Below are 16203 nucleotides of genomic sequence, written 5' to 3'. Positions count from 1 at the left end.
GAGCAAGACTCCGTCTCAGAAAAAAAAAAAAGAATAGTATAGCCTAAGTATACAGTGCCTATGAAGTCTACAATAGTATACAGTAATGTTGTAGGCCTTCACATTCTCACACTGATTCACCCAGACCAACTTCTAGTCCTGCAGGCTCCATTTGTGATAAGCACCCTGTACAGGTGTACCGTTTTTTATCTTTTATATTTTGTATCTTTTATTTTTACTGTACCTTTTCTGTGTTTGGATATGTTTCAATACCAAATACCATTGTGTTACATTTCCCCACAGTATTCATTGCAATAACATGCCGTATGGGTTTGTAGCCTATACAATGTAGCCTTGGTACATAGCAGACTATACCATCTAGGTTTTGTTTTTGCAACAAAATTAACTAATGATGCATTTCTCAGAACATATTACCATCAAGTGACACATGACTGTGTATGTATTACTGTTAAAAATTGGACATCATAGATACTTTTTTCAATAGCTTTATTGAAATGTAATTCACATACTATAGAATACACCCATTTGGTGTGTACAATTCAGTGTTTTTCAGTATATTCACAAAGTTGTGCATCTATTACCACAATCAGTTTAGGACATTTTCATTACCCCTAAAAGAAACCTACACGTCTCTTAGCCATCACCTCTTAATCTCCCCATACCTGCAGCCCTAGGCAACCACTAATCTCCTTTCTGTCTCTATAGGTTTGCCTATTCTGGACATTGTGTATAAGTGGAATCATATAGCATACTGTCCATTGTGATGTTCTGCCTTTGTTTAGCATAATATTTTCAAGGTTTATTCATGTTGTAGTATGTATCAGTATTCATTTTTATTGCCAAATAGTCCAGTTTATGGATATACAACATTTTATTTGTGAGTTCATGGACATTCTGACTTTTTGACTATTATGAGTAATGCTGCCATAAACATTCATTTATGTTGACTTGCTTTCATTTCTCTGAGTATATATTCAGGAATGGAATTTTATGGTAACTGTGTTTAACCATTTAAGGAACTGCCAGACTGTTTTCCAATCTACTGCACCACCAGCAGTGTATGATGGTTTGAATTTTCCCCCATCCTCATTAACACTTGTTATTATCTGTTTTTTGGGGTTTTGGGTTTTTGTTTTTGTTTGTTTTTTTAATTATAGCCATTCTGCTGAGTGCAAAGAGGTAGCTCAGTTTGGTTTTGATTTGTATTTCCCTCATGACTAATGATATGAGGCTTCTTTTCATGTGCTGATGTGGCCATTTGTATATCTTCTTTGGGAAAATTTCTGTTCAGATCTTTTGCACATTTTAAAATTGGGTTGGCTTTTTGTTGTAATAGTTGTTTATTATTCTGGATACAAGTCTCTTGTCAGATATATGATTTACAAAAATTTTCTCCTGTGGGTTGTCCTTACTTTCTTGATGGTGTCTCTTGAAGCACCAAAGGTTTTAATTTTTATGATTTCCAGTTCATCTAATTTTTCTTTTATTGTTTGTGTTTTGGTGTTATATTTTGTACATCATAAATTCTTGTTTAATTATTATAAACATTTAAAAAATATCTCTGTGATCTCTGTGAAACCCCAGGCAAACAAGATACCATTATTTAATGAAAAATAACTAAAGCTACTAATGTGTATTTGAAGTTACAATCCAGCTACCTCAGGCCTTCCCTTTATTCTGTGTCCATATCCTTCAGTTTGTAGTGACAGATGAAAGCAGCAAAGATGAAAATCGAGAAATAATTTTGAGTGAAACATTTTAATTTAAAGCACAGTTGTCCCTTGATATCAATGGGGAATTGGTTCCAGGACCACCTTAGGCACCAAATCCACAGATGCTTGAGTCCCTTATATAAAGTGGCATAGTATTTGCATATAACCGACAATGTCCTCCCATATACTTTAAATCATCTCTAGGTTACTTATAATACCTTATACAGTGCCTGCCCATCACCTGACTCTCATGGGTTCAACATAGGACTCAGCATGCAGCAAATTCAAGCTTTACTTTTGGGACTTTGGGGATATTTTTCCCCCAGATATCTTCAATCTGCAGTTGGTTGAATCCACAGATGCTGAATCTTTGGATACGGAGGCCCAATTGTAACTATGAATCAAGAATTTATTATGAGAGAATTTATTATAATGACTATGTGATTGTAGTGTATAACTCATACACTCTACCATATTTGGGAAATTCACAGTTACAAATATTTACCTATGAAGGGGGAGTGAGTAGTCCTGGAGAATGTAAGTCATGTCTTTACTGAGTCCTGGAGAATTTAAGTGATGTATTTACTGTGTAGAAACTCACAGTAAGGTGTAGTCTTCATCACTCTTGTAGTACTGCATTATCTCTTTGTGAATTTTTCAGGGTTTTAGTTTTATTAATGGGTTTTGTTTGGGTTTGGTTTGGTTTTTGATGGAGTCTGTCGCCAGGTGGGAGTGCAGTGGCGCTATCTTGGCTCACTGCAGCCTCTACCTCCTGGGTTCAAGTGATTCTTCTGCCTCAGCCTCCCGAGTAGCTGGGACTACAGGCGCGCACCACCACGCCCAGTTAATTTTTTTGTATTTTTAATATAGACGGGGTTACACCATGTTGGCCAGGATGGTATCGATTTCTTGACCTTGTGATCCGCCCACCTTGGCCTCCCAGAGTGCTGGGGATTACAGGCATGAGCCACCGTGCCCAGCCAAAATTTTTGTTTTTAAGTAATACTAGTTTAAACTTGTAAATAACTCAGGGTAAATATTCTAGCCAAGATCATGAAAAAATACATTGACTTCATTATGTTCTTAATCAGATCTGCATCAGATTACCACAAATAGGCAGCTATTCTTTCTTTTTTTCCACAATTTATTGTATTCCTACCATTTCCAAATAGAAGTTTATGGTTTTAAATTACTGGTGTTAAGTACTTGTTTGGAAGGAATTTATAGTTAAACTAGTTATAATAATTTATACATGTCAAGCTCTTTCATATATAGTACATATTTTATCTCTCATTAGTTTTTGTAAGCTCTTGAGAGAAAGGTTCTTTTTTATTTCCAACTTGTAAGTTCAGAGGTACATGTGCAGGATGTGCAGGTTTGTTCCATAGGTAATCGTGTGCCATGGTGGTTTGCTGCACACATCATCCCATCACCCAGGTATTAAGCCCAGCATCTGCCAGCTGTTCCTCCTGATGCTCTTCCTCCTCCCACCCCCAACCCTCTGACAGGCCCCAGTGTGTGTTGTCCACCCCCCCACCGATGTGTCCATGTGTTCTCATCATGTAAATTCCACTTATAAATGAGAACATGTGGTATTTGGTTTTCTGTTCCTGTATTAGTTTGCTAAGGATAAAGGCCTCCAGCTCCATCTATGTTTGTGCAAAGGACATGATCTCGTTCTTTATGGCTGTATAGTATTCCATGGTGTATATGTACCACATTTTCTATCTCCAGTCTATCATTGATGGGCATTTAGGTTGATTGCATATCTTTGCTATCGTGAATAGTGCTGCAGTTAACATATGCGTGCATGTATTGTTATAATAGAATGATTTATATTCCTTTGGGTATATATCCAGTAAGGGAATTGCTGGGTTGAATGGTATTTCTGCCTCTAGGTTTTTGAGGTATTGCCATACTCTTCCACAATGGTTGAACTAACACCACCAACAATGTAGAAGCATTTCAGAGAAAGGTTTGTTCTTTCTTTTTTTTTTTTTTTTTTTTGGAGACAGAGTTTCGCTCTTTCTACCCAGGCTAGAGTGCAATGGTGCGATCTCGGGGCTCACCACAACCTCCGCCTCCTGAGTTAAAGCGATTCTCCTGCCTCAGCCTCCTGAGTAGCTGGGATTACAGGCATGCGCTACCACGCCTGGCTAATTTTGTTTTTTTTTTAGTAAAGACAGGCTTTCTCCATGTTGGCCAGGCTGGTCTGGAACTCCCAGCCTCAGGTGATCTGCCCACCTCAGCCTCTCAAAGTGTTGGGATTACAGGTGTGAGCCACTATGCCTGGCCAAACATACTTTTTTTTAACTGAGGAAATTAGATTCATTGTCCAAAGCTTAAAAGGAAGGTTTTCTACTTTGAGTTTTTATTAACTCTGATACTTTACTATGATAGTACTTCCAGCCTCTGAGATAGCATGAGATTGTGGTCATCAAAATGACCTTACCAGAAATCACCACCAGGTTGGTGAAAAACAGTATATCTACATAGATGGTTGGACGTGATGTTGATTCTTTCAAGATTAAAGATGAAGATGCCTGAACTAGAAGCAAGTCTTTTATCAATACTGTACATAAAACAAAATACGCTGTATGATACTGTAATGGTGGATACATGTCATTACGCATTTGTCCGTAGAATGTACAACACCAAGAGTGAACCCTAAGATTAAAAAATAAACAACAACAGTAGGCTGGGTGCAGTGGCTCATGCCTGTAATCCCAGCACTTTGAGAAGCTGAGGTGGGCAGATCACTTGAGGTCAGGAGTTTGAGACCAGGCTGGCCAACGTTGTGAAACCCCATCTCTACTAAAAATTAAAAAAGTTAGCCGGATGTAGTGGTGGGTGCCTGTAATCCCAGCTATTTGGGAGACCGAGGCAAGAGAATCACTTGAACCTGGGAAGTGGAGGTTGCAGTGAGCTGAGATCATGCCACTGCATTCCAGCTTGGGAGACAGAGTGAGACCCTATCTCAAAAAAAAAAACAAAAGCAAAAATCAAAGCCTGTATGTAAAGTATGTACTGTTGTCTGCATGCCATTTGTCAGTTTTATAGATTAACCATGGTTGGTTTTTAAATGTAGTCCAGTATGTCCTTGGTACCTTTGAGTTCTTGGGCTTTTTCCTTTGCTGTTTGACTAGTAAGCAAAATGTAATCAAAGTAATTAGCATATTGCATAATAGTTCGCATAGTTCCATTGCCAAATATTACAGAGAACTCCTCACTTTTTAAAATATTGGAGGCTATCTGGTATAACCCTGAAGTCTTGAACATTCCTTACAAATCTCTTAATATCTTTTGTTCTCCATCTGTGAAGTTAGCTAACACCAGAATTCCTGCATTATGATTCCTCCCATAACATGTCTGTCTCACCTCAAGAAAACTGAATTTTCACTCCTGCATGTCCAATTTGTAAATAATTCACCAAGAATAACATTTCAAAATTTAATTCAAAATAACAAATGTTACTTCATAAACTTATTTTAAAAACACTTGGACATTCATCTCCCATTTGGATGTAGTGATTTTGACATAATCACTTTGGTTTTCGTAAGTAAATGTAAGTAGGCTATGTATGCATATTTAACTTTGGGGCATAATAACTTTTGGGTCCTTACAGTTTCAGCATTGAGCTAGTTTACAAAGCAGAACTAACATTTGAAGACAGCTTCATTCTTTGTCAACATAAAAATTGCTTTTGTCAAAGTAACTATATGTAGGAAGTATATAATCTCTTTTTTCTTAAGAAAATGAGCTCCAAATGGCCATTTAGTAATGTTTCATGTATAGAGGTTTCTGTGAAATCAGTTCTTCGAAAATGTTCAAAGTGTAAAAAGCTGTGAAACACCCATTAAGTGGGTGTTTGGAATGAAAGGGGAATGGAAAGATATGAGATAAAAATGTTATCTAAAATAATGCATGGTCATGGCTGCTGCTTTGCCAAGCAACACTGTCTGTTGGTGGCCACATACATGAAGACTTGTTTCAAATTCTTGAGTATAGTCTTACCTGAAGGAAAACAAGGCAAGTAAACTTTGTAAATACTTAATTTAAAACAAACAAAAAAACTTTTAAGAAAGCACTACATACACCCTGCTTGTTGAAAGGTGCTATAGATTTAGTCACATATTCTGAGATGGCTGTCAAACCATGCAGTATGTTTCTGTTTATCAGATGATGTTTTATTTGGGTGGTGGGGGATGGAGTCTCATTCACTGTGTCACCCAGGAAGGAGTGCAGTGGTGCAATCTCGACTCACTGCAACCCCCACTTCCCAGGTTCAAGCATTCTTGTGCTTCAGCCTCCTGAGTAGCTGGGATCACAGATGCATACCACCACACCAAGCTAATTTTTGTATTTTTAGTAGAGACGGGGTTTCACCGTGTTGGCCGGGTGGATCGCAAACTCCTGGCCTCAAGTAATCTGCCTACCTCGGCCTCCCCAAAGTGGAGGGATTTACAGGTGTAAGCCACTGCACCTGGCTGGCATTTCTCTAACACACATCTGTTAAATACTTCCTTCAAGAACAATATCTTTGTCATAGGGCATGCTACTTTTTTTTTTTTTTTTTGAGACAGAGTCTTGCTCTGTCACCCAGGCTGGAGTGCAGTGGCATGATCTCGGCTCACTGCAAGCTCCGCCTTCCAGGTTCACGCCATTCTCCTGCCTCAGCCTCCCAAGTAGCTGGGACCACAGGCGCCCGCCACCACGCCTGGCTAATTTTTGTAATTTTAGTAGAGACAGGGTTTCACCGTGTTAGCCAGGATGGTCTCGATCTCCTGACCTCGTGATCTGCCTGCCTCAGCCTCCCAAAGTGCTGGGATTACAGGCGTGAGCCACCGCACCCAGCCTGGGTATGCTACATTTTTTAAAAACAAGTTTATTTATCAAGGATGGCATTCAAATACCCTGGTAATTACAAAACTGCAATTATAAAATACAAAATATTGAACTTAAACAGTTTCTCTGAGTTAAATCCAATAAATAAATCAGAGAATTTATTTTCTTAAATAATATTGAAAAGATTCCTGGGGCCAGGCCCAGTGGCTCACACCTGTAATCCCAGCACTTTGGGAGGTCGACCCGGGTAGATCACCTAGGGTCAGGAGTTTGAGACCAGCCTGGCCAACGTGGTGAAACCTGTCTCTACTAAAAATACAAAAATTAGCCAGGTGTGGCAGTGCACATCGGTAATCCCAGCTACTTGTATGGCTGAGGCAGAAGAATCACTTGAACCGCGGAGGCAAGTGTTGCAGTGAGTTGAGATTACTCCATTGCACTCCAGCCTGGGCAACAAAAGCAAAACTCCATCCCCGCACTGCCTCCGCCGCCCCCCGCAAAAAAAAAAAAAAAAAAAAAGATTCCTTTTTGCTATATATCGCCCTCTTTTTGGTGGTTATGGTGGTGGTTGGGTTATTTTGGTGTTTGCTATTAATACATAGTTTATAAAAGTAAACAAATTTTCATGCTTTTATTTTTGTCTTATAAGTAATTTAAATCTTACCAGATTCAGATCACAGAGTTAACTTCATGTATAACTTTTCTTGCTTTCTAATATCTAGATTGGAGGCTGAAATAAGGATTTGTTGTCTGTTTAAAGCAGAAGGACCTTGGTGGGAGCACAGGGAAAACTCAGCTTGATAAAGATACCAATTTATTTTCGTTTATCACATTGCCTGCTCTAACTTGTTCCCTTAAAATATTTATAACCTTTGTTACAGTGTGATCAGTCTAATCTAGTCTAAAGTTTATTCAGTTGAGGTTGATCTCTTGAGTGTGTGTACATATATACATATATGTATATGCATATGACATTTGAATATGCTTTTTTGACTGTCTGGTTTCAATGAAGATGTGCTATATTTAACACCAATAGGCTTACTAGCATCAGAAACCTGGAACATTCCTAATTTTCCAGTATTGATTAGATACATCTCAGTTCTGCCGGATTGGACAGATGGTAAACATAAATGACAAGTATTTTAAGGTTAACAACCCTCCCCTACTAAAAAAAAAAAAAAAAAAATGCAGGAAAAAAGGTAGAGGAAAACAGTAGGCAGTGCAACATAGTTACTGATTCTTGGAAAGCTAAAGTCTCTTGTGTAGCACCTGAACATTATAACACTTTAGAAAATAAAGACATTTGAAGGATGTAAGAATGTATTAGCAAGGCTTTGACCGGGAGAGGTGGTTCACGCCTGGCCTGTAGTCCCAACACTTTGGGAGCCGGAGTGGGCAGATCACGAGGTCAGGAGATCAAGACCATCCTGGCTAACATGGTGAAACCCCATTTCTACTAAAAATACAAAAAATTAGCCAAGTGTATGGTGGCATGCGCCTGTAGTCCCAGGTACTCGGGAGGCTGAGGCAGGAGAATCGCTTGAACCCGGGAGGTGGAGATTGCAGTGAGCTGAAATCGTGCCACTACACTCCAGCCTGGGCGAAAGAGCGAGACTCCGTCTCAAAAAAAAAAAAAAAAAAAAAAATATATATATATATATATATTAGCAAGGCTTTCAGTTACCCTAAAAACTAAATATAGGCACAACATAGCTATTTAGAAATAATTATGTATCACATGTAGGTACTTCTAGATATATTTATGAAGAGTATTTTTAATTAACATATCTGACTATAACAACAAAACAGTCATTTAGTTTTAAAATCATGTGCCCAAATATGCCGTTTGCTGTGGTTACCTTGGAGACTTTGGAGTTCTGCCATGTGATTTCCTTAAATCCCTGGAATTTTTGATTGCTGAGAGTTCAGGAGGAGTTGCCCACTTGTTAGTGTGCAGGGAGATGTGTTTTTCTCACTTCTAGTTGAAGTCATTCTATTTTTTTTTTTTTAAATCATAGCATGTGTTCTATTAGTTATTAATGTATTATTTCTTCTTTAGAGTGAGAATTCACAACTCATTTCTTTCAGTGTTATCTCTGATCCTAAATGGGATCAAAATTGCTCTAGATTTAGGAGTTTAGAAAGTTTACTAGGTTGTGGGGAAGATGGGTTTATTTTTCATAAACTTGGACTAGAATGTTGACGATTATAAGGACTGGGACATTTCCTAAAGGTCAAAATATTTTAAGGTGAAAGTATGTATTCTTTCCTTTTGCTTAATGATTGAAAGAAAAAGTGGTAGTATGGGCTTGCTTTCTATTATGAGCTTTAATTTGTAATTTGATGAAGATTTTTGTTAACTTGCTATAGGTAGTTAAGTAAGGAAACAGTGGTGCCAGAATTTGTCCCTGATGCAGTATAGTTCTGTGCAGGTCTTGAGTAGATGAATTTAAATGCTACTTTATTAGTAAGGGTACTATAGTCAACCTTTGTAATACTAAGAACCTCCAACCTTCTTCCCAGCTTTATTTTTCTACACGCTTCCCATCATCTAACTTATGTGTTTTACTTGTTTACTAGAATGTAAGCTACATAAAAGCAGAGTTTTTAAAATTTTTTCTGTTCATTGCTTTATTCTCAGTGACTATTATCATTTATCTTTTTTCCTTGTTTTCTATACAAAGTCTCTTATCAGCCTCTAACTTACTCATTTCTGTACAGGGCTATAATTCACTTTTGCTCATTCCATTTTTCTTACAGAAAAAGTTCTTCCCAAACTTATCAATACTGTGTTCATCCTTAATGCCTCTTTAGAATTCTCTCATTCTCCTGACTATTGCTGAACACAGTCTCTTCTTTTAAACGCTGAGGAAGCACTCATTTGACGCTTTGCTGAGATGTTTACCTAAACTACATTTTAAACTTTTTAATATCTACTACCGCTTTTACTGTGGAAAGGGGTATGAAAGTGTTACAATATGGGATATGAAAGTCCCTTTACTATTGGGAAATCTAATCAGATAAATTTCTTGAGGCTAGAATGGAAAGAAAAAACTTTAGAAGTTAAGTGAAGGGACTGTTAATTAACTGTTTAATAACTGTAACAACAGTTATGACCAGAGCAACATAATAGATAAAAGACAGTCTCCACTAAGAATCTTCACTGGGTAGTAGTATGACTTGGAGCTTTTTAAAAAAAATACTGCTAATAATCTCAGGTTGTATTACAGTCTCATTATTGTACAAATGGATGAGAATATCTCTATTTACCCAGGATCAAGAGACTAGGTGACCTCTTACTCAATGTGTCATTCTTTGCTATATGTATTAGTATATAATAAAAGGAAACACTTCCTTTACCATAAATGTTAAATTAGCCAGGCCTGGTGGCGGGCGCCTGTAGTCCCAGCTACTTGGGAGGCTGAGCAGGAGAATGGCATGAACCCGGGAGGTGGAGCTTGCAGTGAGCCGAGGTTGTGCCACTGCACTCCAGCCTGGGCGACAGAGCGAGACTCCGTCTCAAAGAAAAAAAAAGAAGACATCTTTTAATTTTTTAATTCATCTCTCTTGTTTTTACAGATGAGAAACTAAAACACAGAAAGTTTAGTTTGTCTAACAACCACTAGAGACAATGCCAGTTGGTGACAAATCCAGCTTGTCGTCAAATGTTAGACTGTGTTTCCCACCTACTTAGAACAACATTCTTTGTTTTTCTCAAGATTGAGTGAATTATACTACAGAATCACTTGGCTCTTTACTTTTTATATTAAGGGGTAGAATTCCAGAGACCATTATAGCAAAATGATACATATCTGTGAATCGGTTAAAAAATTGTTTCTTTTAAACATAGCACTATTTCAAAATTTGTTACATAAGCTCAAAGTTTCTAAAGGATTAGTCTTATGTTAATTTTAATATAAATCAAAAAAAAACCCCAAATCTTAAACCTTAATGCCAAATAAATTTTAAAAACAGAGTCATTGAAAGAACAAGAATTACAAAACTATCAAGCCAATAGTATATTTTAAGTGACTTTATGACTTTACGATACATTCTGTTTCTAATGTTCCAAGCCTGATGTTTCATGTAACATTCTGAGTTCATATGTATCTGGTCTCTTTCTTATTTTATAGCATTATTCAGTCTTTTATTATTTATTTTTTGCATTTGTTTAGTGAATTAAGAATCTCCTTCATACCACTTGGGAACCCACATATGTGTCTGGATTATGGCACTGCCAGCTAGACTGGTACTGGGTAAATAGGAAAAGTAAAAGTTCTACACATGATACTATACCATCTCTTCTCTCTATACCTGAGGGTATAAACAAAAACAGCAAAAAACTTTCAGAGTCCAAAATAATTCTCACCAGCACTTTAAGGAAAGACCTACTTTTTCTAATGAACGATTATATTTGTACTGTTGCCTAAGTTGTTGGTATCTACTTAAGATAAAAATTATAAAAATTAAGAAGTCTATCCTCTACCCTAAAAAGGATTGGTAGGCTTCTTGAATGAAATGATAATAAAACACCAGTTGTTTAAATTGGGCTCCTATACACTGGAAATATCACACTTTGTTTTAAAAAGAAATATTATCCAGTTGTGGAGGGAAGAGGATGAAAAGCATTTTGAGTATGTCTTTGTAACTAAAATTTACTTGTATTCACTAATGGCTTTGTTCCTTTATTGTAATACAGTAATATTTTATTTTCCAAAACAAAAAGTTGTAATGGTGTTCTGTACCTTAAATGTCAAAAAAAATTAAGTAGTCTCAATGTGTTGTAAATAAAAATGAAATAAATGATCAATCTGTGCGTTAGATTGTGTTTAATCAAATGGTAGAGTAAAACTACACATACCAGATGACAGCATAGCTTTAAAAATGTGGCTTGGAATAAAGTCTTTCAAAAATGGTTGTGTGTACCCTGTCTACAAAGGTGGTATTATGATACATTTGTATTTATCTTCATTCTAGATAAAATGATGGTTTATAGAGGGAGAAAATGGAGAAATTGTGAATGTCTACTTTTTTTTTTTTTTTTTTTTTTTTGGTAAAACAGTCTTGCTCTGTCACCCAGGCTGCAGTGCAGTGGTGTGATCTCGGCTCACTACAACCTCCGCCTCCCGGGTTCAAGCATTTCTCCTGCCTCAGCCTCCCAAGTATCCGGGATTACAGGCACCTGCCACCACACCCGGCTAATTTTTTGTATTTTTAGTAGAGACAGGGTTTCACCATGTTGGCCAAGCTGGTCTGGAACTCCTGATCTCAGGTGATCCACCCACCTCAGCCTCCCAAAGTGCTGGGATTACAGGCGTGAGCCACCACACCCGGCCGTGAATGTCTGCTCTTACTACCTTGACTCAGTACTGTCATTGAGAGTATTTGTTTTATTGTTATTGAAGTTAGTTTTTTGTTTTTATATGCCATTTTCTTCAAGACGAAAAGTATGGATAACTTACAGGTAAATTTTTTTTTTTTTGAGACGGAGTCTCACTCTGACACCGAGGCTGAAGTGAAGTGGCACCATGTCAACTCACTGCAGCCTCTGTCTCCTGGGTTCAAGCAATTCTCCTGCCTCAGCCTCCCGAGTAGCTGAGATTACAGGCACCCACTACCATGCCCGTCTAGTTTTTATGCTTTTAGTAGAGATGAGATTTCACCATGTTGACCAGGCTGGTCTCGAACTGCTGACCTCAGGTGATCCACCTGCCTCTGCCTCCCAGTGTGCTGGGATTATAGGCATGAGCCATCGGTCCCAGCCCAGGTAAACTTTTGTTGTTGTTGTTTGTTACATTTGATGTCTGTCTTATTTTTAGTTTAAAAATAAGGTTTTTTATTTTTAAATAAAAAGATTGCAAAATATAACTCAGTAAGTTAATCACCAGTGATAACCAGAGTTATTTGATAATTTTGTGTTATTTTTTATAATTTAGAAATATAGGGTAAATAGGCAAAATTTAAACAAAAATGGTAATTTCATATAAAAAGTATCTGAGATTTTAAAAACTTTGTATCAAAATTATAGTTTTGATTTATTATTTTATAATATTATACATGTCTTCTGATATTAAAGTTTAATTGTACAAGTAATCCTGAATCCATGCTCATGGGAAGAAAGAAACTTCAGTCAATATGAAAATACTGAAATATGTCAGGAGTTAAAGGTGAAAGTCATTCTGTACAGTTCTACAAAATTCTATTTCTCTCTTCAGAGCTACTGCTTATAGTTTAGTGTTTAATCTTGCACACCTTTTGCATGCATAAACCTTTACAACAATTTGTTTTACTTTTTTAAAAATCTAAATGGAGCTCTATTTTACAGTGTGTCAATATATTAATTTTTTTCATTGTTACAATTTTGTAATCGTTCTCTTAATGATGGATAATTGTTTTCAGGTGGGTTTTTTTGGCTTAAAAAAATTTTACAGCAAATACCGTTGAACTACATCTCTGGATATTACTATTGATTATATGGTCAGTGCACTTGTCTTGGTGGCTTTATGAATATTTTAAATAATGTATTCAAGTCTATTGATCTTTTTCCTTGTCATCTGTGGATTTTGGTATTTCCAAACTATTTATATTCATTTCTACAGAGATATTTTCATTTTCATTTTTTAAACTGTCACTTGTAAAACACTTTCTTTTTATAGAACCTTATGAGTGACAGCAAAATGTATTAGTATGTAATACATTGTGATGGAGTGTAATGATCACAAGGATCAGTGACAGTTTTGATGATCAATTTCAGAGTTGTAAAATAAATGAAATATATTCTGGAAAAGTCGTGGGCTTTTTGTGTTATTTGTGGAATCACTAAAAGTAGTCCCTCAGTATTAACAAATTTGTTTTGACAGATAATATGCGAGACACTGAATTATAACAGGCCCTAGGAACATTGCCTATTTTCCTGAATCCTTTAGACAGGATTGCTTCCCCAGTTAACAGAGATTTCTCTAACCTTGATTTACAGTAGCTACTGCTGGTAGGAATTGCTCTCCACTCCACTTTTGCTGCCATCCAGTGTTAGATTACCCAACAGATACACTAAGCGCTTAGCAAAGCAGAGCCCAAAAAGTAAGATCAATGTTTATCTTATGCAGAATTTTACAATTAAAAAATACAAGAGGTATTTCTCTGTGTATATGTGTACAGTATAGTGTTGCATGCTATACATGGGGTAAGGTATCAGAATGCCTTAACTTTTTCTGTGTTTGGCACCTCTGATTTGGCTCTGTGGCCATTTATTCCACCTTTCTACCTTGAAATTCCACAACTTGGGCTTTTGAAATTATCTGGTATGGTGCCATGCACGTGTATTCTCAGCTACTCCAGAGGCTGAGGTGGGAGGATCAGATGAACTGTGATCACGCTACTGCACTCCAGTCTAGGCAACAGAGTGAGACCTCATCTCTAAAAAAAATTTGGGCTTGAAATGGACTGATTTTGTCCTACCACTAGTAATCACTTTTGGAAGTAGCTTACAATTCCTGTTTCTTCCCTCTTATGGGGGGAAATACCCTTATGGGAGGTATTATGAAGCCAATATCTAATAGACTCTGTCATCATTAGCTTACTTCCACTCTCTGCCATCTCTCTGTACCTGATGAGTATAGTTTTGAAAAATTATAATTTTGCTACCACTGCACCTCTCCTTGTTAGTAGGGGAGATTTATGTAAGAGAAGAATCTTTTATTTCTAGACAAGGTAATATCCCATTGGGAAGAAACAGCCAAGGGAGAAGAAATGTTTTTTTCTTCTTTGAAAGGACTAGAACTTTTATAGCTCAGCATATTTGAACAAGTTTGACAGTAATTCAGCTACATTATATTTTAACTAGATTTCTGAGTTCACTTGGTAACCTAACCACCACGTATATACCTATTTATAACTTGAAATTTGCCTTTAAAGTCATGAAAGCACAAAGCTCTGTGGTGCTTGTAACACTCTTCCATATTATTATAGGTAACTAAATGACCATGGAATCTGGAGCCGAGAACCAGCAGAGTGGAGATGCAGCTGTAACAGAAGCTGAAAACCAACAAATGACAGTTCAAGCCCAGCCACAGATTGCCACATTAGCCCAGGTATAAAATACGTGGAGCGATTCCAGTTTGTGTCTCTTCCTAGAGGAATACGTTTCCAAGAGAATTTAGTTGTTATTACATAGATATACATAGAATGAGCAAGAGATATTCTTACAATATCAAAATTTCTATTAGTATTAGCGTATGTTTAGAAATGATGGTATTAATTCAATAACAACAGTAAAATGTATTATTAAACAATAATACAGTATTTTTAGTGAAATGATCCAGAAATAATTACATTTTAAACTTATGAGTAAATTAATTGGTGCTCTCAGATAAGGAAAGAAAACCTTGGCTATGTATGACAACTGCTCTTTTTTTTTTTTTTTGTATGACACAGATTTATTTTTCAGCAGTGTGGATGCAGATAATATGAAAGCCTAAGTTTATATACCTAAACTAAAAATTAGGATAAGCAAATAAATTGACATGTAAGGAAATTTTAAGGATGATAGTAGTTTTCTTGTTTCCTATATATTTTAAATATAATTCCTGATTCTTTCATTTCATCTTTGTCTTAAACATCTTGTCTTTAAGAATATTTTCTCTCATTCTTATGTGTTTGTTTGCATGTATTTTCCTCAGATATTTTATTAACAGCTGTTTACATAGATAGGAATGAGAAAGGTGGTTAACTTAAAAAACAAATAGCAAATACAGACCTGCTAGGTAATAGTGTGATACCGCCTCTTTCAGATGAAGATTCCCAGGAGAATATAATCCTAACAGAAACTCTGATATATGTAGCTTCAGTTTCTCCAAGAGTTTAAAAGTTCCTAGAGAAGTCACCTAGCAAGAATGAATAATGGGAAATAGAGGGCTCACCACACTTGGTGTCTGGCTGAGATAGTGTGAGCCAGATACTGGATTTCCAGCAAGAATATAGTCAGAAGGAGTGAGCTGTTCTGTGTTTTCTCGTAAGACCACCAGAGTTTACCTCCAGCCTTCAGGAATAAGACAAAGCTAGATACATTTAATGTACTCTTACGAGGCAGGCTGCAGGACTTAAGGGGAGAGAGCCAGGACTTGCATCAATACAAGGGCAACACAAGAATCTGGGCTCATCTGTGCATTTTGCCCTCTAGAAAGAAGAAGACACAATGCTAGGCCGGGCACCGTGGCTCACGCCTGTAAAATCAGGACTTTAGGAGGCTGAGGCGGGCAGATCACTTGAGGTCAGGAGTTCAAGACCAGCCTGGCCAACATGGTGAAACCCCATCTCTACTAAAAATACAAAAAACCAGGTGTGGTAGCACACACCTGTAAATCCAGCTACCTTGGAAGGCTGAGGCGGGAGCATTGCTTAAGCCCGGGAGGCAGAGGTTGCAGTGAACCGATATTGCGCCACTGCATTCCAGTCGGGGTGACAGAACAAGACTCCCTCTCAACAAAAAAAAAAAAGAAGAACATGTAATGCCAGTAGGCATCTTTATGATGATAACCCTCAACATATCTATCTCTGGAGTCACACGATTTTGTCCACTCTGGTTATCCCCAGAGTCAGCTGTGTTGTGTCATCCTGGGAATTCCTTTCGCTCTACTTCCATTTTCTC

At 37.1% G+C, this 16203-nt stretch overlaps 1 protein-coding gene across 10 annotated transcripts in view; it reads left to right on the top strand.

The window, feature by feature from the left end:
- Positions 1 to 16203, top strand: part of CREB1 (cAMP responsive element binding protein 1) — a 75836-nt gene that overhangs the window by 12387 nt on the left and 47246 nt on the right. For all 10 annotated transcript variants that reach the window (XR_004441604.1, XR_004441603.1, XR_004441600.1 and 7 more), the window contains exon 2: positions 14526 to 14647. Coding sequence is in view for 4 of the 10 variants with exons in the window: in XM_033230509.1 (XP_033086400.1) it covers positions 14534 to 14647 (114 nt within the window). In the remaining 6 variants the exon portion in view is untranslated. The remainder of the gene's footprint in view (positions 1 to 14525; positions 14648 to 16203) is intronic.

The sequence above is a fragment of the Trachypithecus francoisi genome, unplaced genomic scaffold, assembly GCF_009764315.1.
Source record: "Trachypithecus francoisi isolate TF-2019V2 unplaced genomic scaffold, Tfra_2.0 Lachesis_group13, whole genome shotgun sequence".
Classification (NCBI taxonomy): domain Eukaryota; kingdom Metazoa; phylum Chordata; class Mammalia; order Primates; family Cercopithecidae; genus Trachypithecus; species Trachypithecus francoisi.
The sequence above is the reverse complement of the archived record's forward strand: the minus strand, read 5'-3'. Positions and strand labels throughout refer to the sequence as shown.